This window comes from Aythya ferina, assembly GCF_964211825.1.
Source record: "Aythya ferina genome assembly, chromosome: 13".
Lineage (NCBI taxonomy): Eukaryota > Metazoa > Chordata > Aves > Anseriformes > Anatidae > Aythya > Aythya ferina.
In genome coordinates this window covers 16383133-16406044 of record NC_140311.1, presented here as the reverse complement: position 1 = coordinate 16406044, position 22912 = coordinate 16383133, and the positions used below count along the sequence as shown (strand labels likewise).

The window sequence follows — 22912 nt, the reverse complement described above, 5'->3', positions numbered from 1 at the left end:
GAGGGAGAGCGAGCACAACTGGTTCTGCTGGGTTAAACAACAACAACAACCGACAGGAGATCAGACACTGACACCGGCTCCTAGTTCTGGCCTCGAGTTATTGATCCAAAGCATCTCTTTGCCAGACGACTCAGAAAATTGAGCATACAGTCCCACTCCTTGACCAAACACCACCTTGTGCTGCAGTGCAAGGCCAGAGCTCCCCACGGGGCCGCTGTGAGCAGAGGGCTGCTGAAAGCCAGCACTCACTTGTTGTATTCACTAGTGGTCGGCGTGCGGTCTCTGTCTCTCTCCCGTTCCCTCTCCCGCTCGCGTTCCCTCTCTCTCTCGCGCCTGGAGCCCGAGTACTCCCAGTGGCTGCTGCTGGAGCTGCTCGTGCCTTTGTCCACCGTCGTCACCCAGGGCGTGTGGGACGTGGAGATGGGCGGGTAGCTGATGAAACCTGAATCTGCAGCGAGAGAGCAGAATCCTTGTTTGCTTGAAGCATTAACAGCGCCCACCCCATGCCTCCCTCTCCGCAGAGGCCCCCTGGATGTAGAGCTGAACCCAAGCGATGCCCCCTTCTTGGAGACAGCAACAGCCCAGCTCCCTCCAGCTCTCACGTCTCCTTTTTTACCTTCACCGATTTGCTAAGAACACATGAAAGCCTGAGGAAGCAAGACCAGGTATTTAGAGATGTTGCTGTAAAACCTCCCGTCCCTCACACAGCGCATGAACTCGGGGCCTATGCGTCCCCATCTCTTGCTCTCTGCAGGCCCTGCTGTATAGGGCATGCCATGGGGTCTCCACCAAGAAAAACCCCAGGCCGCCCCTCCCAGACACCCTGGCTTGGAGGACAAAGGTGCCTGCAGCGCTGGGCATCCCTCTCCTGCAGGCAAGCAGCTGAGTTCAGTTGGCCCGAGGCTCCTGGCCACCCTTCCAAGGTCCTGCTTCTCAGCAGCTATCTAGGGCCAAGGCTGGGGACAGCAGCTGTGGATGAACGATGCCACCTGACGAGCCCAGAGCCACCAGCACATCCCCATCCACACGCTGGCCTGCTCGGCTGCACCAGGGAGGTGCTGGCTGACAAAAAACTGAGCCCGTGACACACTCGAGGCCGCTGTTTCTCAGGAAGCCCTCGCACTGCCCACTCTTCAAACCTATCACGGGGGAGACAGGGTGGGGAAAATGGGAAAATGGGAGAGGACACGGGCATTGCTGGCAGGGCTGGGCACTGCTGGCAGGGCTGTGACAAGGAAGGAAACGTGCTCAAAGCCTGGCACTGCCTCTGCCTTACAAAACAAAAGGAGACAGATGCTTGCGAGTGTGTGTAGGCAGGGTGCCTGCGTGTGCCTGTAGGCAAGGAAGAAGATAAAGTGGAGGAGGAGGGCATTCAAAAGCTCAGGGAGGAGATGTAAAGCTGATGGCTCTGCTTGTCCCTGAGGGCTGGGGGAAAAGGTAGAGAACATGAGTAAGCGTGAGCAAGAATGTGTGCAAACAAGTACAAGAAAATGGTGCTGAGGCACGTGGGGAAGCTGCTCTGATGCTGGGTACCTGCACTGAAAGCAGCGAGCTTACGCTTCGCATTCAGCTAATAAATTGCATTCATCACGGCTGCAATAAGGCGAACACTCAGCTTTCTGAACACTTCATGGTGTAGGCAGACTCTCTGAGACTTTCTAGGGACTGGGATAGTTTGGGGCACAGGCAGTTCTCCCATCACCAAAAGCACGATGTCCACGAGACTAAGTAAAGCCTCAACTACCGAACAGCAGCAAACAGAGAGAGAAGCAGCGTGACTCTTCATTGTCTTGGGTGCTCACCTGCAGAGTTGTAGCCAAATGGAGGAGGCTGCCTGTTGTTGTAGCTGGCTGGCTGCCTTTGGAGAGAGAGAAAGCGATGCAAGTTACTCCCATCAGCAACCCCTTGGCTAAACTGCCCGCAGGTATGCCTGTGCTGCAAGCTCACCCCATTTTTTGTGAAGCCCTGTGGAACATCCCCATGGGAAGCCCATGGCTCAGTGAAACTGTTTCACTTTGCATTGTAAATTCTCAGCAACACATACAGGCACAGTGCTTTGTCACAGCTTCCGAAACTGTTTTAAGTCAACTGCTTGTGCTGCTTCACCCCTCCCTTCTGTAATAAGGCACAGAAGGAATAACCAGGGAATAACCAGGGCTGACAAAGTACCTGGAGACTCTTTTACAGAAGACATCTGGGCAAACATAGCACGTTACCAACTCCTCTGCACCACCCTACATTTTACTGACTCCTTCCCATGTCCTTACCATGACAAATCAGGGCAAGCTAGCAGAATCCATCAGCACCTTGCACAGAGGTTCCCCACAGGCTCCACTCTCATCTCTTACCCCAGCCCAAGACTAGGCTAAGGATTACCAGCAGGGAGTTTAGATCTATTACCAGCAGGGAGTTTAGATCTACCCCTCATCGCTGCTCACTACGGAGGTGCTGTACCAACGGCTCACCCCAGGTGTGGTCTTACCCATCCAGCGTCGGAATGAGGAGAGCTGGTGGTGGCGCCAGAGGAGGCGGGAACAGCCCTGGACATGGCACAGAAATGTAAATCATCACAGAGAGCCCTCACAGCTTTACTTCAGGGAACAAAACTACATTGCTGTTTACACTTAAATGCAGTTAAAGCACTTTTTTTTTTTTTTTTTTTTTTTTACTTCAAACAAAGCCCTGTTTGAAATGTAGGATTTTTCCTTCAGGGTCGTATCTCCTACCAAAATTAAAGCTCTGCAGCTGTGCTCGTTCTGTAGGGCTACCAAAAGAAACACAGACAAAAACCTACCTTCTATTTTGGCTTATTCATCATAAACATAAGATTAATTAAGGCATAAAATCAACCCCTACAGTCCTGTTGGAAACAGAAAAATGTGTTTTTGGGGGATGCAGACATGTTGCAACGACAGCAAAATTTTATTGCTCAATTGATTAAAATGAATGAAATGTTGTAAAAGACAAAGTAACACAGAAATCACCCATTTTTGTTTTTAAAGAAAGCCAAATTCCTAAGAACATACATACTTAAAAGTCATAAGATGACAGCACCAACAAGGCAGAGATTGTTGGCTAAAAGGTCTGACATTTAAAAATGGGCCCAGTTTCAAACACATGAGGATTTTAAATTCAGACTCATTAGACAGTTTCTTCAGAAAGGAGAGTTAAGCACAAGTCTACAGAGGTCACTTGCAGAAGTGTCATAAGCCTCAGAAGCCAGACTCCTATCCTTCAGACTGACTTGAAAGTGAGAAGGACATGCTGAGTGCTCCTAAGGGAACTTCTTCAACTTCTGTCCGTAACTGTGAGCAACCATGATTTTCATGGGCAGTTACCAATGCCAACAGAAGTAGGCTAACCCACCCAGAGGCCTGATTTTGCATAAAAATTCCTGTTTACCATTAAACAACAACAACAAAAGAGCACACTGTACCGATGTAAAAGATAGGAGTCATCTGACTAACTGCAGCCCTTTAGTTAAAGCCAGCAGCTCCAGGCTCCTTTTCAAGTCAACAGAGCCAGCACACCTGATGGAACTTTGGGACAATTCGTCACCTCTTTCTGTAAGCCCCTAAAATGGGTGAGGAGAACCCCTCTCTAGAAGAGGGTCTCACTGCCAGCAGAAGCAGCCTGAAGTCTCCAATTCATCTAGTGGGTATGGATGCTGCAAACACACCGAAGGACTCATCTTGCCCTTAGATACTTATTTTTTTTCTTTTTTAAAGAAAGATCTTCCAGTAAAATACAATGCCTAAAGCATTTCAATCACACTTGCTCACCAAGCACAAGTACTTCAAAGTGCTACTGTTATAATAGCTGGCTCTAATGGTGGTGGATCACCATCATTATAATAATTAGCAGGTACTCTCTCTCTTCTCCCTTTCCAACCCAGTTACCCGAATTGTCAGTTCTTTGCAGCAGCCTAGTCATTTCTTCTGTCTTTCTCCTCCCAAACAACTTCAATCTAAATGCACTTGACTAGCAAGTGGATGTTGCAGTGTCTAGAATCAAGACCAGGATTTGCATCCAGTTTCACTGCAATAAAGCTTTCTAAATCCAAATTTACCATAGGCAGGTTCCTTTAAGTACTACGAGGAGAACCAGCTCAGAAATACTATTGTACGTTGGGAGGAGCATGAAGAGTGTTGTTTTTAACAGAAATTTTCTCAGCCTGAGCAATAGCCCAGCTGCTACAGGTTTTCCAGATCTCTACTTGGGATGCCCTGGGCAGAGCACGGACACAAAAACACGAACACAGAAGCTGTGCAACGAGTCCAACATGTCTGACACACAGTGAGGACAAGAACATTATGTCCAAAAATGCTTTGGGTGCAAACCTTTTGCAAGTAAATGAATCAAGTGTACAGTATAACACAGAAGCAGTGGCCTGTGGTGGCCCCCAGCCTGGGACTCCCAGCTGTCTGGCACCTGGTCAGAACTACGGGTACAAATAGTTTGATACACAAGTTGCTACATTTTTTTTTACCCTGGACTAGGCAAAACTTCTAGGAGAGAAACAGTAGTTATAATCAGAGGAATCTCAGTTTTGTGGTAGCCTTGAATTAGCAGGGTTCCCAATTTATGTATGAGACTGGTTGTTGCATTTCTCTATTAGCATTCATCAGCTCTACTGCACACCAGGGAGCAAAGGCTTCTGACAGAAATGGCAATTCTTCCATTCTGCTCAGCTTCACAGTCCAAATTCCTATACAAAGCATCAATTTATCACAGACTTTTGCTGTGCAAGATGCCATAACAAGAAATAAACTACTTCAAATCTAATTAGGTGGTCTTTGCCACCCAAAGTTCTCCATGTCACTTTCTAGATTGGTCTTGAGTTTAAAAAAAAAAAAAAAAAAAAAAAAAAAAGGGATTAAGAAACCCTACAGATTATTATTTAGGTCCAGAAGACAAGATAAGCAGCTGGAGTTCAGTACTGCATTGGAATTTATTGGCCTTAGATTAATTGTGCTCTAAAATGGGTCTTGGTGTCATCCTATTTCACGTTACTTAATCCAACTGCTCAGCTAGGGCCATCTGTGCATGCAGAATCAGGGCTGTTACTGGAGCAAGTTAACACCTACCTGGAATAGGACCGGGTGGTGGCAGACCTGTGGAAATAAACAAGCAAGCAAAGCCAGTGAGTACAGCAGGAAATGCCTGTCACCTGTGTATCTCATGCTAAAGCTGAAAGCACTTTTGAACAAGTTTCACACATTTGACCAAACAGACCGGCCAAAAAATCGGTGCAATTAAGCAGTAACTGGGTTACAAACTGTCATTTTCCCAAATGACAATCTGTTTACCTTCATGTTATAGTTTTAAACGCTGCTGCCTTCATACACTGGAGAGTTCCTTTTTCTAAATGTCAGCACACAAACAATTGATTTGACCTTCAGAACAAACGCAGGAGCAGAGACGAGAACACTCTGCAGGTCTTTTTGCTTCTTTTTGTGTGCTTGTCTTTTTTGCCATATTTAAAAAAAATAAAACCCATTTCTTATATGTCAATCATCACTACATAGCAAAATCAGACACACCAGTGAACAACCAAAAGAACAAGTGAGAAATTTATCCACCTCCTGATTTCAACAATCATTCTAATGAAAGGCAGCAGGAGAAGCCACTGAGGTCCACAAGCACCTACTGCACTACCAAGCCTCAGATTAAAGGCTTTAACTGTTACGCCGTATTCCATATTTTCTGCATGCAGAGGCAGTGCAGAATGTAGAAGTTACTGTGGGATGTGCTCCTGGTGACTTCTCAATAGACTGGCTGCTGCCTACAGGACCAGAGAAAGCCCAGAACGTGGTCTCTGCTTCACCCCTGTTGCACCATTTAACCCAGAAGCAAACCTGAGTTATTAACGTGTACAGAAAAAAAAAAGCAGTGAAACTGTTCTATAACTTGGTGTTCAAGACAAGAAAATAGGAAAAAAAAAAAAAAAAAAAAAAGCACAGAAATGTTACCTCAGGTATTTCTACAGGTTTTAGCACTCAGACTGTAACTGCAGGGACACAGGACTTACCTTCAGTGCCTCCTCAAGCTCTTAGCTTAACACAAACCCATCTGGTTATCTGGCCATGCAAACGTGCCAGTGCTGAGGACTGACCACACGCACTGGGCCAAAACCCATGGTAAAGACCTCATTTACATTGTTAATATCTTGCTGTTAAATGAAGCACCACCGTGTCCGCTTATGAGACACTTCTAGGAGCATCATCATGCAGCAGCTGTAGATACAATAAAATGCACAGAAACAAATATACATTTTTTTTTTTTTTTTTTGGTATTTCAAGGCACAAACCAACCAAGAATTGACCTGGATTAGGAGGAAAATTCTTTGTTAGAGATGCTGTCGCAGAACTGTCAGCTCCAGCATCTTCCTTGAAGCATTTGGAATCAGTCAGAGCCAGACAGGGTCCTGTACTAAACAGCCTGCTGGTCTGGCACAGGGCAGCAATTCCTGCTTTCTTAGCCTCCTCCACAGATAAACAAGAAGCCGTTTCTTTATCAATAAAGCTAAAGGATCCACAGCATCCAAAAGCTCCTCACAGAAACTAAGCCTAGAGTTTTTTAAAGGTACAGCTGTCAATTTTTTTTTAAATATTCAAGGGCTGAAAAATAATAAATATTTAAATGTTCAGCTGAAAAGGCAGATGGAGATGCTGAATAATGGCCAAGCCCAAGGACCTGTTACCTGACTGCCTCACAGCATCTACTGATTAAACCCTTATTTGCTGCACGCCTGGGATGTCCTAACCTGCGGCCTCAGACTGCTGCAAACTGCTGTGTGAACACGTACCTGGGGGATGCAGTGGAGGTGGAACAGAAGTAACTGGTGGAGGAGGGTGGAGGAAGTGTGGTGGAGGTGGCCCGGCGAGTGGGGGCGGCGGTGGGCCTGCTGGTGGTGCAAATGGCTGCTGCTGCGGGGGCTGCTGGGGCTGCGATGGCTGCTGGGGCTGCTGTGGGGGCTGTGGCTTGCTTCCATGATCTCCTAGAACCTTGGAAGGCAGAGGAAAGAGAAGACAGCATTTTAATCTCTTTGCTCCCACAGCTAGGGCCTCACTGTGCTGGCATAAAGGGAGCATTTCACCAAAACAGGCATTGTGATATCTAACAAGGTCAGGCTATGCTAGACCCAGGGGTAACACCCTCTGGGGAGGAAGGAAGGTTGATCAAAGCAAGAAATATGCTTCAAAAAGTATCTTAAGCAGAACAGCAACAAGACTAGATTCAAGCTGCATGCATAACATAACTGCAAGATGGTTGCACATTTCAGTGTTACCAACACCTTTTGTTCCCCTGTTGAGTGGCTGAATTAATCCTCAAATGGACTTCAGCCCTGCCCAGGCTTCAACTTAAGGGCAGGCAGCTTTCACGGTGACATTGTAGTGCTCCCTATTGGTCATCTTTTTGTTCTTTTTGTAAATCCAGTTTGTCTTTCACAAGGGCAACAAGAGGCCACATTCTGCTCAAGATTGTGTCCATGTAGGTGAGAGGAAACATGGATTCACATCTCTGACAGAAGTAGGTGACACATGAGCTACGGTTGAAGGAATGATCAATATGCAGATACCAGAATGACTAGGCCATGCAGGTATCAATACTTGTAGGTGAGAGCAACAACCACCATTTCCTAGCAAACTTTCTTTTAACAAACTCTTTATTGGGCCACTGTTGGTAGAAGTTGGAGCACTGACCACTAAAAGTAACCTGACCGTAAAAACACATGTAAAAACAGGAACAGGAATTGTGTCTAGACAGAGGAAAGGTTCTGAGAGATAGAGAAAATGAATTAGGGATGGTTAGTAGGAGAAAGGTGATTAAGAGACAAGTTCTTGCTAAAGAAGCCTACCAGAACATGAGGGACACACACTGGACATACAAGATTGGATCCAGTCTGAAGCCCCAGGCTTTTATTTCTTTTAAGATCCAGTAACACTGGCCCACCCCACATCTGAAGTGTGGGCTGTGTCTCATGATGCTTACTCTGAATGTTACTTCAAAGCACAAAGAAATGCAAGCCCCATGTAGTTCTCCACTGCAGAACTGGAAATTCCAACCCAACAGCGGTGGGGCAGCAGAGCGGAAGGGGATAATCCACAAAAGAGCCTCCCAGCTACGCACCCTGAGGATGAGAAAGGGAACTCGGCCCTTACCGAGGGGGAAGGCTAGTGCTTGAAAGGACAAACCCTAGCCCTTAGCAAGGTAAAGCTTTTAACAAAGAAGTTAAATCAACCCGCAGAACGAAGCAATACACGCAATAGGGGTATACTATAGGTGAGAGGGATACACTACCTACTGCTTTCTAGGTGGAAACAGTGACAGGGGAGGCCAGGAAATACACAGACATTTGCTCAGGGTTCACCAAAAGTGCGGTAAAAATCAAGAATTTGTCAAGACAGCTCAAAACATTTACCTGAATTGGGTTTTCCTCAGAGGCATGCTTATCACGACGTCTTCCTTCTACTCTCCTAATTGTGCCTGCCTGGCCACCGATCACATCAATTGTCCCACCCAGCTTCCTGGTACAAAGCAGATGCATCTTTTTAGGCTCAAAGACATTACAAGACCAAAGGCTCTACTAACCTTGTGTCAGTACTTTCTGCTAGTTGAAATGGACAAAAATGCTGTATAGTTCGAATAGCATCAGCTTCTTTACAGCGGTGTGGATTTTTGAAAGTCTAGGAGAGATGCACAACAACTGGAAAAAAACCTGGCCAATTTGATGACACTACGAACAGCAACAGAAATGCTAGCTAAGTGCTTATATGCAAACAGAATAAGTAAAGCTTTGAAGCTTGTACTCAAAGCATTTAGTTGGTTGTCTCTCAGGCAAAGCTTTATTTGGAAAAAGCTGGGATACAAGACTGATTTCTGCAAGGTAAGTTTGCAAAAGACATAACGTGAATAAAACAACAGAAACAGAGACCTCAAAGCCATTGCCTTCCTGGTTTCACATAAAAACAACTTCCTGGTTGTTTTTCTGAAGTTTTTGATTAAAACAAAAACAAAAACAAAAAACGAAGAACAAAAAAACACCACCTCACAAGTCGAAGTGATTTTCCCTGCAGAGGCTGTCAATCAAAATGACTCAATCATTTTGCTTTGTCCAGCCTTGTGGATCTTCTCATTATAGGAAGAGACAAATTAGCACGCATCTAGCAGTGCAGTGCACAGGTTCAGAAACCAATAGCTCCTCTCATCAGCTGCCAAACATGTAAATTCACTTCCACTTAAAGGCAAAGATTAACATCGTGGGAGTAAGAATAAGCCAACTAAGCACAAGCAGCAAGCAAGGTATGCCCTCAAAGCTGATGGATTTGCCTTGTTTTTTTTTTCTATCCCAGAGATGTGCCTCTTCAGCTGGAATACAGGTGTCCCTCCCCATATAACGCCAAACTGGGGATAACACGGGTATCTTTACTCGTAGGTGGGAGGAGCAACTCTGTGAAGAACACAGTGCACCCAGGCTTTATGTCTGCATCCTCTCTTACCTATTAGGAGGAGGCCCAGCTTTCATGCGTCCTCCCACCAGAGCCAAGAAGTCTGTTTTGAATTCTGTTTTGATTATATTGTTTTCCACCTCTTTTTCAGCATTTCCTGTCCTTCCTTGCTGGACCTAAGGAAGGAAAGAAATAACACACAGTTAATACCTTTACTTTCAACCCAACAGAGCATCAGAGGTGGTCTCACTGAAGATCTCCACTGAGAAACAACTACAGGGCTCTTGCAAACAAGAAACCTATTCTACAGTCAAAGAGGCAGACATTTCTGTAAGCTAGTTGGCTGTGACAACCTTTTGTCTGCTTTTTCCCATTAGAAGTCCAGAAGTTTAGTAATCTCATGTTCTGTTTCTCATAGTCCTCAAGTCAGAACTGAAAATACTAATACTTGCTCAGCTCACTGGTTCAAGTTCAGATTAACAACTGCTGGCCAGCTGGTGGACTCAAAGGCTGGTGTCCCAGGCAGCCACCAAACATGAAATGCAGAACTGCAACAATCTGTACAACTGCAACAGTCAATAGCAAAACAGCCATGGATACCCAGCTTTGCTCAGACCAACCTTGAAATCATAGTTCCATCAATTCTACTCTCCTATTCACAGCATCTCCCAGCCAGACTCCCCTATGGCTGGTAGCTTCAAAGACAAGTAGGAATTCACTCCAGTCCTGCTCCTCTGGTGGTTCAAACCTGCCAGGCTGCTGGAGCTGTTTGTTCCACAGAGGAAAGAGTTTTAGCAGAGAAATCTAGTTTTTAAAGATATATTTTTGTATTTCTCATTGCTGAAACAAATGGTGAACAGTTCAGTGTTAAGCTGCCTTGTGTTGTTATACTCTCACCTCTGTGATTACAAAAACTCAGGGCTAGTTTTATGGTAGCCATGCCCAGGAATAACACATCCATCACCTACCGTGATCTTATTTTCAGTGCTGATGGGAGGAGCAGGATCCAGCCCAAGCTGAAGCCGTCGCTGCTTCTCACAATAAGCTTTCCATGTTTCTTCATTGAATCCGTAATTAAAGTAATCAGAGAGATCAGCCCCTGACAAAGGCAGCAGAGATTAATATTGGGATTCTGGCAGGCTCACATTCCCAAATTGTCCTTTAACATCTCAAACGAAGTTAAGAAAACACGTCTTTATTTACAGACTGCAGCTTACCCTTCATTTCATTCTGTCAGAAAGCTGCTGTGCCACAGCTGAGACTGCTGCATCTTGGGGCGTGAGGGGGACTACAGCCAAAACAGCAGTGGGACTAATTGGGACATAGAATACAGCATGTATGCGTACTATTAAAAGAGATGCTTCTGACCATTTATTCATCAACTGGATTTTTTCAGACTGGTTTCCTGCAATTTCTCAATGAGCTGAGTCTTAGGAGAGCACAGGAACAACAATTCCAGCTACCCCCATGAACATGGGATGGTGCCGCAGAACCTCTTCTTGGTGAAGCTCAGCCAGCACGTTTTGCTCCTGACCAGCACTGCCCTTGGGGATCTGAGCAGAGACTGCGGGGCTCAGCCATTTGATGAAATGGGACTAAAGTTTTATTATTAGTATTATCCATAGAGCTCATACTACACATGTAATTACAGTTCAGTCACAATCCTAACTATGGCCTTCCAAGATTGTTATCTTACTTTGATACTCAGTCTCCTGTAAAACAGACCATTTCAGCATCAACACTTCTGAGCAAGAGGGGTGGCCACAAACTGCGTGCCAGGAAAAGGTAGATGTAGAGGGACAAACACAGCTGCGACTGTAAGGCAGCCCTCACAGCAGGAAGCGTTACGCAGCACCTCCTAGCCCTGTTGGAATGTCCTTCACACATCCTCCTTGCAAAACTCCTAGCCAGACAGATTTTAAAACAAGCAGCCAATCCAGGAGGGCTAAGCAAAACACTCTGGGCAAGCAAAGGTTGGATCTATCCAGTGAGGTTTAAGTTTATCTTTCTCAGTAGGCCACTCTTCCTGGTGTGCCACCCAAACATGCAAATTTCACCACCACAGACTCAGCAGCGTGACATTTACATATCTATTTTATCAGCCTTTATTTCAGCCCTCTATCAGTTTTTCCACGCCGTGTTTCTTCCTCTCCCTGACGTACAGATCCCAACCTGCTGAACAATTCAGTGTAAAGGATATAAACCTGAAAGGCTGTTGAGTAACAAGCTACTTACTTGCCATCTAAAATAAACTTACGGGCCACACCTCTGCAGACATCGTCCCTCTATTCACACTTCAATACTGTTTTAAGGCTAGCTGGCTCCGTTTTGGTCCAGGGATGTCAGCATGATCACAACCATTTCCATGCTTTATCTCTGAACTTCACTTCCTTGTTTTCCTTCTAACTTCTTTTCTTCCTAGCCCCCTCTTTCTCACATCACAATCAATGGGATATCCCCTGCAGAAGAAAGGCTACGTTTTCTATTATGTCTGTACTAGCTACTATTCATCACAGAGCGCTTACTGCTGGTTTGATACCGTGACACATCAACGTAGGTAATTGCACTGCTATGCTCTGATGCCCTTCATTCAGGTCGGCAAGAAATATCATAAACATACCACAGACAACTTTATAAAAGTACTACTTACTAACCATAGTTGTATTTCTGAAAGACAAATAATGTAGAGGGGCTGGTGGGGAGAAGGATTATTTCTGAGAAGAGGCGAGTGGATTTTATGCTTTGGCTAACATTTTGTTAAACATTTTATTACATTAGCATAGCAAAAATTCAGATCTCTTTAGTTTCTTTATTTTTTTTTCTTCTGAATTTGCTATAAGAGATTACTTGTAGTATCTTACAGCTGTCATACAAGAGGAGAAATCTCCCTAACACAAATGAGGAAGACAAAAGAGACTGTGTATGTGAGAGACCGGCCTGTATGCTGCCTAGATAATGCTGTAGACATGAGAAGTGGTGACTGCTTGCTAACAGTCATACACCTGGGGGTAAAGAATTAGGCACTGCTGCTTTTCTGAAAGAAAAATCCTAGCCTTGTCAGAGTAGAAAGTGTTTTCTTCTCCTTCAGTTAACGGTCTGGAGCAGGAAAATTCAATAGCAAAAGCCTGCTTCCCATTATCTGTGGCTGCGTGGCGATTCCCACCACTGCCCTCTTCTTGGGGTACTTTCCCCAGGGCCCAAGTGAGAAGGTTGCACGGGGGTGGCTGTGAGCTTGGCCATGGTATGACAGAATAAGCAAGCTGCTGCATGCGAAGAGGTGACCACATATAACCAACAGCCAAATCTTCATCCCACTTTAAGGCCAACAAATTCTATTGCACTGATATCAGCACAATGTTTTCTGGAACTAGTGAATTAATGAAATTGAGCAATAAAAAAAAATAATTGTTCCCTTTAGGAATGGAAATTAATAGAGTAAATGTAACCCAATTGTAGGTAAAAGCATGGCCTGATCTATCAGGAAATGTCACCAGTTGTCTAGACAGGCATCAGAGGCTGAGCAAAGTAAGTTCTTCAGGCTTCCCCCTTCCTTGGCAGCAATAAATGAACAGGAATTACACATACAATTACAAAGACAACTAAAACTGCGGAAAATATTTACCACAAGAACTGTGAGGCCCCACCTGGTTTCCTCCATGGTTTGTCTTCAAATGAATCTAAATCCACTTCTATAACAGGCAATCCATTTATATTCCCTGCGGCATCTAAATCAATACCTTTGGGCTGCAACTTGGCTTTGGAGAGAGAGAAACTGTTACTACCTTTAATGCAATGCCTTTAATCCACTAATTTGCTGAACAAATTACTCCAGTTAAGAAAAAGCACTACTCTGAATTCAGTGCTGGCTTTATGACACGTAGGTAACTGCAATCAGGTTTTTAATAAAAAATATTGTAGTCACTCTAAAAATAAACAGTCAGGGTATACTGACTGCACTTGCAGTCGCACAGCAGAGAGGCAAATTCAACACAGACTGGTACAACAGACAAACGGAATAAATTATTACAGCATGCATGCTATTTACTCTGAATGAATGAAATAACTTTATTCTTCTCCCCAGGCAAAATATTTATTTTTCCCTCCCAAGACATGCACATTTTCTTAAAACAAAAGACTTTTTCAGGATCAGTCTTAAGACGACAATGTATTCACTGGAGTCAGCAATAACCCAGTGGGTTCAGAATCTCCAAGGGGAATTTGTGCTCGTCTCCTCAGTCAGATGTGTCATTTGCACAAAGAAATTAATGGAAGGAAGTTTATGAAGCCCACAGAAGGACAGTCTTACACACGAGGAAGGACAGAATCCAGGTCCCAATATACTGTACAAATTAAACTGAATGGTAAGGAAAATTCCATTCATGGAGTGTTCCAGGTAACACTCAAGGCCAGAGTCTGTTTTTGTATTTTAATATCTTATGCTGCAGGCAGCACGGTATGTTGACCATAAAGTTAAAGTTCTTCTTCAGGCAACATAGCACGTTTGGCCTCAGTGCAACAACACAGCTTAGAAATATTCTGTTTTTTGACAACAGAAGTAGTAATCAATGTAGGTTATTCCAGTTTAAACAGAATTGTAGTCAGCTGATTCAGCGATCGCTAATCAAATCAATCCACTGCACCTTGGACACCCAGGCTGCCCCAGGAATCCTTAGCTTTAGGGAAAGCTATTTATTATTCCTACTTTACATCAGATTCACTAATTTCATATCCTTCTGAACAGAGAACAAGATTTGCAGCTGTTCCAGCTGTCTGTCAGAGAAGTGAAATACTGAAAAAATGTGTAGGATAAAAATGAGCAATACCTGAAGCTGATGCTCCATAGCCTCTACCCGTTTTTAAGTTTAGATTCATAGGAGTTCCCCTATATGGAAAAGAATCACTAGATTGGTATTCAAACAAATTATTTAGAGGTTCTCACAGAAAATACATTCAAGTCCTGACGTCCTTCAGAAGATACTTTGTTCACTTGGGTTTATTCATGCCTCTCTGAGATTTTTAATACTAAGTTGGAACACCTTCAGAAATGGCCCCAAGTTGCACGAGGGGAGGTTTAGGTTGGATATTAGGAAACATTTCTTCACTGAAAGGGTTGTGAGGCATTGGAACAGGCTGCACAGGGAAACGGTTGAGTCACCACCCCTGGAGGTATTCAAAAGACTGTAGACGTAGCGCTTAGGGACACGGTCTAGTGGTTGACTTGGCAGTGCTAGGTTAATAGTTGGACCTGATGATCTTAGAGGTCTTTTCCAACCTAAATGATTCCATGATTTACCATGGTTCTCCCTAACGCTAACGCTTGAAACCCAGGAAACATGCCTAGTGACTAACATCATAATACACGCAGGTTTTCTTTATTAAGAACGAAAAGGTATTTCACAGAATGGTTGTTAACCTTCTGCTCAGGAACTTGCCTAGAATTATTCAAATGGAACAGAACAACACGGAAATTGAAGCTGCACCTTTTATCACAGAATGAGGAAAGAAAGGTAGACGAATCAGATTTCAGAAAGGCTTTCTGCAAAAACCTAGTGAACTTCTGCCAGAATGGATGGAGCATTACTATTCAGGTAATCCTCCAGGCTCATACCACCTCTACCACAAGAGAAGGAAGTTATCCATGAAATAAAAAAAATAGAACGTGCTGCAAAGCATATGCAAGTTGTTTCTTTAAGAATAAGGCTGCTAACATCAAGCAAAAATGCTGTATTATTATTTTTATTGAGTGCAAATTAGGTATAATTTTAAGTCAGTGACAGCATTTCCTGGTTTGCAAATTCAGCCTCACCATTTCTGAATCATGAAAAACCAGAGAGCTGAAATCAGTCAGTTCACAGCTTTTGCAAAGTCTTAACAACACAGACTTTCCTTCTTGAAGTTTTCACAGATGATAAGTTAAATGTAACTTTCCAACTTTGACTTTGCTTGATCAAGCAATAATAATTACTTAGCTCATTTTCCAACAACAGCTCTGCCGTTATCATTCTGATTTTATGGGCTGATTTTCCAACAAGCAATTCCAGGACAGAACTGCCCGTCAGCTTCTAACCCCAGTTCTGCATTCTGGCCATTATTCCCACGTCTCCCATAAAACAGATTAGTTCTCATCCCTACTTTCAATCCCAATCAATGCACTAGACCTACTTTGGATCAAAAATTGTCAGGATAATCGCAATACATACATGTACGATGGTGCTCCCGTTTTAATATTGCCAATAGTAACCTTCACGTCATCATCATCGCTGTCGCTATCACTGTCTTCTTCATCATCTTCACCACTCGGAAGGGCCTTGCAATAATAAAAACACACAGGAACTTATTAACATATGAAACTGAGAAGCTTCCCTGGACATTAATTCTAATCTTACAATGCTCGTCTGATGATGTTATAAAGAATGATTCTGATATAAAGACATCGTTTCCTATTGCACTCCAAGGCTTTTCAAAGTTGCTGATGGACACAAAAAGCATGGAAGTAACCAACCTTCAATATAAATAGACAGGTGGCCATGAAAAAACTGCTGTCCTTTGAAGAAGTGACCCTCGATGAGAACCAAATTAATACTTCTCAAGGTGGCACCAGTTTAACCTCAGTTCAAAGAACTGCAACACATCCCAGAGTTCCCTTCCCCTACTTTCTTCAGAACAGCTAGCAGTGTCCTGACACACCTCCTTCACCGGTCCACGGTCAAAGCATAAAATTGCAAACAAAGTCACCAAAATATATTCACCAGCCTTCTCCTAAGCACCTTGGACCAAATATTCCCTCACTAAAACTTTGCAGCAGGAAGCCGCTGAAGAGCTCTGCTTGGCTTATTCAGCACATTGAGTTCCTTAACTTTACACAAGATCTCCGCAGTTGCTGGTTTGACTCCAGTGCAGCTCCCACTGCAATCAAGAAAAAACCCTTACTTCTGGGGCACAAGAGCAACACAAGTCTTCCAGATACCCAGCAGTGCAGTTTTGTAAGCTTCATGAGCTGCATTAACACTTTACCACTACAAAATGGTTATGAGAAAGGTGTTCTCAACACTCCCTCCTTTTCCATGGCACACAGGGTTGTCAGAACTCTCCATGAGCCCTCTCGACACACCACAGTGGCAGAAAATGAACCCACCAAGAAGACTGAAGGGAGTGGAGGAACAAGACCGCTCCTACACGTTCAGCAATGAGCCGAGGTCTAAGGAAGAATGTAAGAAAGTCTAGAACCCCAGCAATCCCAGGACTTCGGGCCTTCTATGCCTGTGTTTTCTCTATTTTACTCACCCCAAAGTCATATTAAATATTGGGCTGGAGGCAACACCATGCTCTGCTTTTCCTTTCAGACTGCAGCATCAGAAGCCTTCCTTTGCAGCTTCAGGGGGCATAAGCAACACTCAGACCAAGTACTGCTGCGCAATATTGCTTCTTGTATGCAAGAAGCCTGCTGCTGTAGTCACCTGTGAGAATCTACTGCCAGGACACTCCCACTGCCACGCGTCAGGCAGCAGCAGCAGCATCTTCACACACACAGTTTTTCACCCGTGAGTATTTACAAGCAGAACAAGTATGTCTCCAGTTTGCAGTGGAACACTTACATGTTGTGACATCTCTCGGTCTTCATTGCTGACAGGCCGGCTCTCCTGAGGAGCATCTTGCAAAGGATGAGAAGATTCTGCGTGTCTAGTAAATGCAACAGATACAGAAAAGTAAGTGCATGAGCCTGATCTAGAGGTTTAACTACAAACATTTCTAATGCATTTGTCCCAGTGACTTTCATACAATGGCTTTATTCATGTAGTGTGTTTATTCTGCTGGCAGTTAGCTAAAAAACATGACAAAAAAATTAATCATCCTTGCTTGGCTTTGCTTTTGTTGGGAAGAGTAAGTTTAGTGCTTCCAAAGAACGCCAGACAGGCAACAAGCCTGCCTAACCCAACACAACTCAACAGCTAATACACGTGGCAGCTGTAATACCTTTCAGTTTTGGTTCAGCACAATCACAGCTGAGAGGAGTGAGACCATAACTAAGTGTCCACAGCATAAACAAAACCTCATCTTGTCCTAAGGCTGCTAATAATTATACGCGTCTAGTAAGCAATAAGGACGTTTACCCAGTAGAAATTAGAGAGAAAATGGTTTTAGCCTTCCAACAAATTGCTTGCATTGCATTGTAACCACTCATTACTGAAGAAACGATGGACAAGTTTGCACCCAACCTCCTCATTCCTTACAGGTTTGTCCTAATGCAACAGCCAGCTTCAGATTTGCCTCCGATTAAAGAGCTGGTACCGACGCTAACATTGTTTACCACATTTGCCAAGCAAGAAAGTCAAACTGGCATACACATGCTAGAAAAGAGTATGCTAAATGCTACAAAACCAGAATATGAAGAGTGGTCGTTCTCTCATGTCATCAGTAAAACCCAGCAGAACTTCAAATTAATTCTGGCTTTTCATGAGCCTATTCCAATAGCCCAAGCCCAGGAAACTCAGTTCTGCCACCAGTGCTTTGTGGGGAAAAAAACACTTTGCTATTAATTTTAAAGCCCATGTTGGATAATAAAGATACACAAGGTTATCTTCAATAAGAAACATGTCACACCTAACAGAATCCAAACACTGATCAGATTAAAGCCATTTCAGAGGCTGCAGGAAAGGAGACACCAAACAGGTAAGCCAAAGATCACAGTAACACAACTCAGACAGCAGTTATTGACCATAAAAAAGGACAACAACAACAGACAAGAACAATGTGAGCAATCACTGAAGCTCCCAAACCGCAAAAGCCACATGCACAGAGAACTGCAATAATCAAGCCAAGATCAAAGACGATGGATGAAGGTTCAGCAGCTGACCAAGGAAACACAGGTCCCATTTTTGCCATGTTCCTGAGGTGATAGTCGAAGACACGTTTGGTTATAAAAATTAGCAAAGATGTCTAAGAGAAAAATCAGCTTCTAAGAGTATTTCAAAGATACAGGCTATTGCACAAGGACCAGAAGATGTACCACTGCAGGAAATTTCACAGATGGGTTCCAAAAACTTTCGCATTTTGTTTGCCACATCCAAGCTACTTGTAACATTGACCTCAACCCCAGAATTTTGTTAAGAATCCAAGATGACTGAATTAAGGAAGAGTGACAAGTATTACCTTCAGCTTCAAGTCACATGAAGTATCTGTGGGTGTGCATTAAAATTTATGAATCGGAGTTCAAATAAACATTTGCTAAGTAACAGTCGTTCCCTAACCTGTTTGCTTCCTAGGAATGAACAACCTGACAGGGCCACAGCCATCAGCTGCATGAAATGCCAAAGCTGTTTAATTTCCTTGGGATGCCAACACAAACCCCGTGCACTGCTGACATAACAGCATCCTGCACAGCCTGTTAGTATTCAGAGCATCTTTTAGACTAAGGACTGTTCATGGGTACTGGGTCCTGCCCTACACTAATTTCTGCCTCATGGGTAGAGACGTGCACGATAGCTGCTAGCAGCACAGCAAACAGTTATTTTCTTAAAGCATCCCACATCTCTTCGTTTAGGAAGATTTGCATTGTGCGAAAGGGTAGGGGGAGTGTGCTGGTGTGACCACCAGTTCTTTGCTTTCGCACGTTTTGCAGTGTTACTGTAGATATAGTGCTTGAGGTTGCTGGAAACACAGATTGTAAATCCTGTTTTTAAGATAAAATGATATGCAGAAGAAAGGGAAAAGGAACAATAGTTTCAAGCAAGCTAGCAGCAAATATCTAAACTAAGGGTTGTTCCTTCTCACGAAGCTTATTTTGATGTTTTTGGTAAACATTTACCGCATCTGCCTAAAATTTATTTTTGGACAATTTGTCATATTCCGTAGGCACAGGATTCTTACTCCAGAAGTGGGATAGCACCTGTAACAATCTCAGAAATTCCAGATACGGGATTTACAATGACCTTAAAGGACAGTAAACGTGACACTGAACTTGTGAAGGTACTGAGCACACAGAAGCTCAGTGAACATCTCCTCTGAAAACCACTTTGTATTTAAAAACAGCAAACAGAGCATCTCTGATGAGAGAAAACTCTGCTGGTGCAGAACACGCTGCCACAACTACAGGGGAGTTATGGTTGAGAAAAGCAGGCAATAAGTAGTTCCATACACAGAAAGCAATGCTGATCGTTCAGTTATCCCCAGAGCTTTCATTTTTTTTCATGGTTTGGTCCCAAACCATGTACTTCAGAAACCTCAAATAATTTATTGATTTGATCACATCAAGATTTTAACCTAAGGCTCGAAGCTTTTAGCTTTTCCAGGCTAAAGCACATGCCACAGTTTTAACACCACCAGGCCAGCACAAAGTCCCACCCCCAAGCCACCCTCTTTTTCCTGAGAATTAAACTGGAAAACAGATCTGATTTAAACCTAATTTTGGGGAAAAAAGGGGGAGAAAGAGTTAGTTTTAGCTTAATTCAGTGGACTAACCCAGATTGTCTTCCAGACGTGTAAATGCTGCGCCGGGCCAAGGCTGGCAGCTGGGGATGACCCCGTGGGATGGGGAAGGGATGCTGCTGCTGGCAACGGCTCTGCTCTGAGGCACTCATCACGCTACACTGAGCACAAGGCGACCTTCTGTGTAACACACAGCCCTACGATGAGCAAACAGCCCCTGCACTTACCCCGAAATTGGTCCATCTTCTTGCTTGCCAGTGGTGTCGTCTGTGGAAACAACAACAATAACGAGAAGCAAAGTTAGTGGCGTGGAGGGAAGGAGGCTGAGCTGAGGCACAAAACGCGTCACGGAGTGACAGGGCGGCGTAACCCCCAGGCTCTCCCCGGGATAAATTTCAGCCAGAAGCAAACAAAGCCCGGCTGGAGGCTCCCGTGTGAAGCACGCACCCCAGGCCCGGGCACCAACACGGGGAAGCAGCGCCCGAGGAGCTTCAGGCGGGTCTTTAGGGAGCTGTAGGGCGCCGAGGGGGGGCGAAATAAAGGGATGAAGCGGGGAAGCCGCCCGCAGCCCGGCGGTACCTACCCCCGTACAGCCAGTGCTCCTCGTCCTCCTCCGCCTCCAGCGGCGCCGCGCCCTGCACCGCGCCGGCCGCCGGCGGCTCCAGCTCGGTGGCCATGGCCGCCGGGGGGCTGAGGGGAGCGGGACGACGACGACGACGAGGAGGAGGAGGAGGGCGAGCAGCGGCCTCCCCCGGGCCCCGCTACGCTCCCGCCGCGGCCCGAGGCGAGGCCGCGCATCCGCTGCGCCCGCTGCGGGGCGGGGAGGGCCGCGGGCGGCGGGGCTACGGCGCCGCCATGGCTCCTGCCGCGGGAGGAGGCCGGCGGGCCCCGGCCCTGGCGCCGCCCGCCCGCCGCCACAAAAGCGGGGTCCGGCGCTGAGGGGAAGGGGAACGGGGGGGACGCATGCGCGGGGCGGGGGGCGCATGCGCTGAGAGAAGATGGCGGGCAGCCGCCAGCCCGCCCCCCCCCCCCCCTCCTCCCGTCGCCGCGCCTCAGGCACGGGCGGGCCGGGGATGGCGCTGAGGGGGCAGCGCACGGGGGCTGTGGGGGGGGCGTGGTGGGGTTGTGGGGTGTTCACGAAGCGCCCCGGGGTCTGTGGAGCATCTCCCTGTGTGGTGAGGGGCTCACGTGCCCCGGTTTTTGGCTTCACACCTCACAGCCGAGGACAGCGCGTTACGGGCTCAAGCCACAGCTCCCCAAAATTGCTCTTCTGTAGCCCTGAGCTCTGGGGTAGCTTCTGACAGAATCACGCAGTTCAGGTGTAGGCTGCACATCAGCAGCCCTCAGCGCTCTTAATTCCACCACAGCTACACAGAAACTTACAGTGATGAGATTTCCAGCGTTAACCGATGCTACCAAAAACAACCATACTCAAATGATATTCCAAGAGTGATAAAGTTGCCTTTATCCTTTCATCATAATCCAAGACTGATAAAGTTGCCTTTTCCATGCACTGAAAAACAACAAAATATTACATCAAAAAAGTACCTGAAGAGCATCTCTTCTCCTAGTGGTCTGAGCGAGGCTAACCAGCTCTTCTTTCCTCCTTGCTCCATTTTCTGCTACGGGCAGAAAGAAACACTGCTGTACGCTCACCACAGCAATGGGGCTGGAAATCAGGCAACAGTTCCACAGGAAAACACGGAGCCTGAGAGCAGCCCCGAGGCCCCTTGGTGATACACAGCCAGCGGTAATGAAAAATGTTCTGGCGGAAAATTGCCACTCACACAGAGCCTGTGCAGTGGCCAACAACTCTTGTTGCCTATTTACAGAGTTTAGGGTATTTTTTTCCCCCCAGACAGTCCCAAAACAGCACTTGAGCTAAAAAATAAAACTCAATAGAAATTAAATTCGATTTGAAAAGAACTAATTTATACTTTGATGGAAAGAGCAGCTGACTCCTCAGTTTCCACTTTACACCTTTGCACTTCATAAACTTGCTCAGATTAAGATTTGGAGTGACACTCTGTGGCTACTGATTTCACGGTCCAATGGCAGTCATTTTAGGGTCAAGCTAAATTTGTCTTTGACAAAGGATGAAGCGTTCAGCTATGTAGACCAGCATGGAATTAAGCTCACGAGCTGCCCTGCTGAAGTGTCCCACATCGCTGCAGTCTCTCTGAGCCGTGCCCATATGTGATTTGAGTTCTCTCAGCCACTTTATGCACTCAACTTTAGGAATGTTAAAAAGGCTATTGTTTGCAGAAAGTCCTAATAGCCTATATTCTGCAAGTGGAACGGCTTCAAAGCATCTCAAATTGGGCATTCAACACAACCGCTGGGCATCCTAGTGCCACAACAAAAGCTCCCACCAGACTGCGAGGGCTGGTGTAAAATAAGCATCATCACAAAATTCAACAGTACAGAAATATCACACGATGAGTCTGAAATGATGGGACTAGTGACAAGAGTGTCTGTTGGGAGCTCCTAACTGGAATTGACTGAAGAGAGAAACTCCAAAATTTATCAGACTGGTTATAAATCAGAAATACAATAGAGCCATTAAGGAAACAAATGTGATCCTTTAAGTTTAATGAGTCACATTATTCTCACAGAAGAGAAAACTATTACATTACTATACCTGGTGCCATTAGCCATGCTATAGACATTAGCCATTATCTGGAACACCAGATCCTTTTTAGTCACCCATATTGAAAGAAAATTAACTTGAACTGGAATAAATGCAAGCAAATGGAAAGAAAGCAGGATGATCAGAAACAGAATTTTGCTTTTGAAAGCAGATTAGCATTTTGTCTAGCAAGTGAGGACTAAGAAGATTTAAGGGTCTCTATAAAGCTTAACTAGAAAAATGAACTCATCTGGAACATTTCAACAGTTTGTGATGACCAATACTGATAGGAAGGACGCATAACATTCTAAATGAATTGGCATGGACATTATAATAAGCTTCATTACTGAAAAGGACTGAAACTACCTTCCAATAGTAGAAGTGGGAGCCAAATCCCAAATGTTCT

At 45.0% G+C, this 22912-nt stretch overlaps 1 protein-coding gene across 3 annotated transcripts in view; it reads right to left on the bottom strand.

Moving 5' to 3' along the window:
* The window catches only part of LOC311443817 (uncharacterized protein), a 30590-nt gene extending 9767 nt beyond the window's left edge, over nt 1-20823 (bottom strand). For all 3 annotated transcript variants that reach the window (XR_014697519.1, XM_084534331.1, XM_084534332.1), the window contains exons 1-14: nt 20461-20823; nt 20105-20144; nt 17048-17132; nt 15653-15759; nt 14276-14334; nt 13097-13207; nt 10421-10551; nt 9504-9628; nt 8426-8531; nt 6809-7007; nt 5088-5114; nt 2483-2540; nt 1803-1858; nt 250-448 (exon numbers count right to left, since the gene is read on the bottom strand). Coding sequence is in view for 2 of the 3 variants with exons in the window: in XM_084534331.1 (XP_084390457.1) it covers nt 250-448; nt 1803-1858; nt 2483-2540; nt 5088-5114; nt 6809-7007; nt 8426-8531; nt 9504-9628; nt 10421-10551; nt 13097-13207; nt 14276-14334; nt 15653-15759; nt 17048-17132; nt 20105-20144; nt 20461-20554 (1397 nt within the window). In the remaining variant the exon portion in view is untranslated. The remainder of the gene's footprint in view (nt 1-249; nt 449-1802; nt 1859-2482; nt 2541-5087; nt 5115-6808; nt 7008-8425; nt 8532-9503; nt 9629-10420; nt 10552-13096; nt 13208-14275; nt 14335-15652; nt 15760-17047; nt 17133-20104; nt 20145-20460) is intronic.
* Between the last annotated feature and the right edge of the window lie 2089 nt (nt 20824-22912).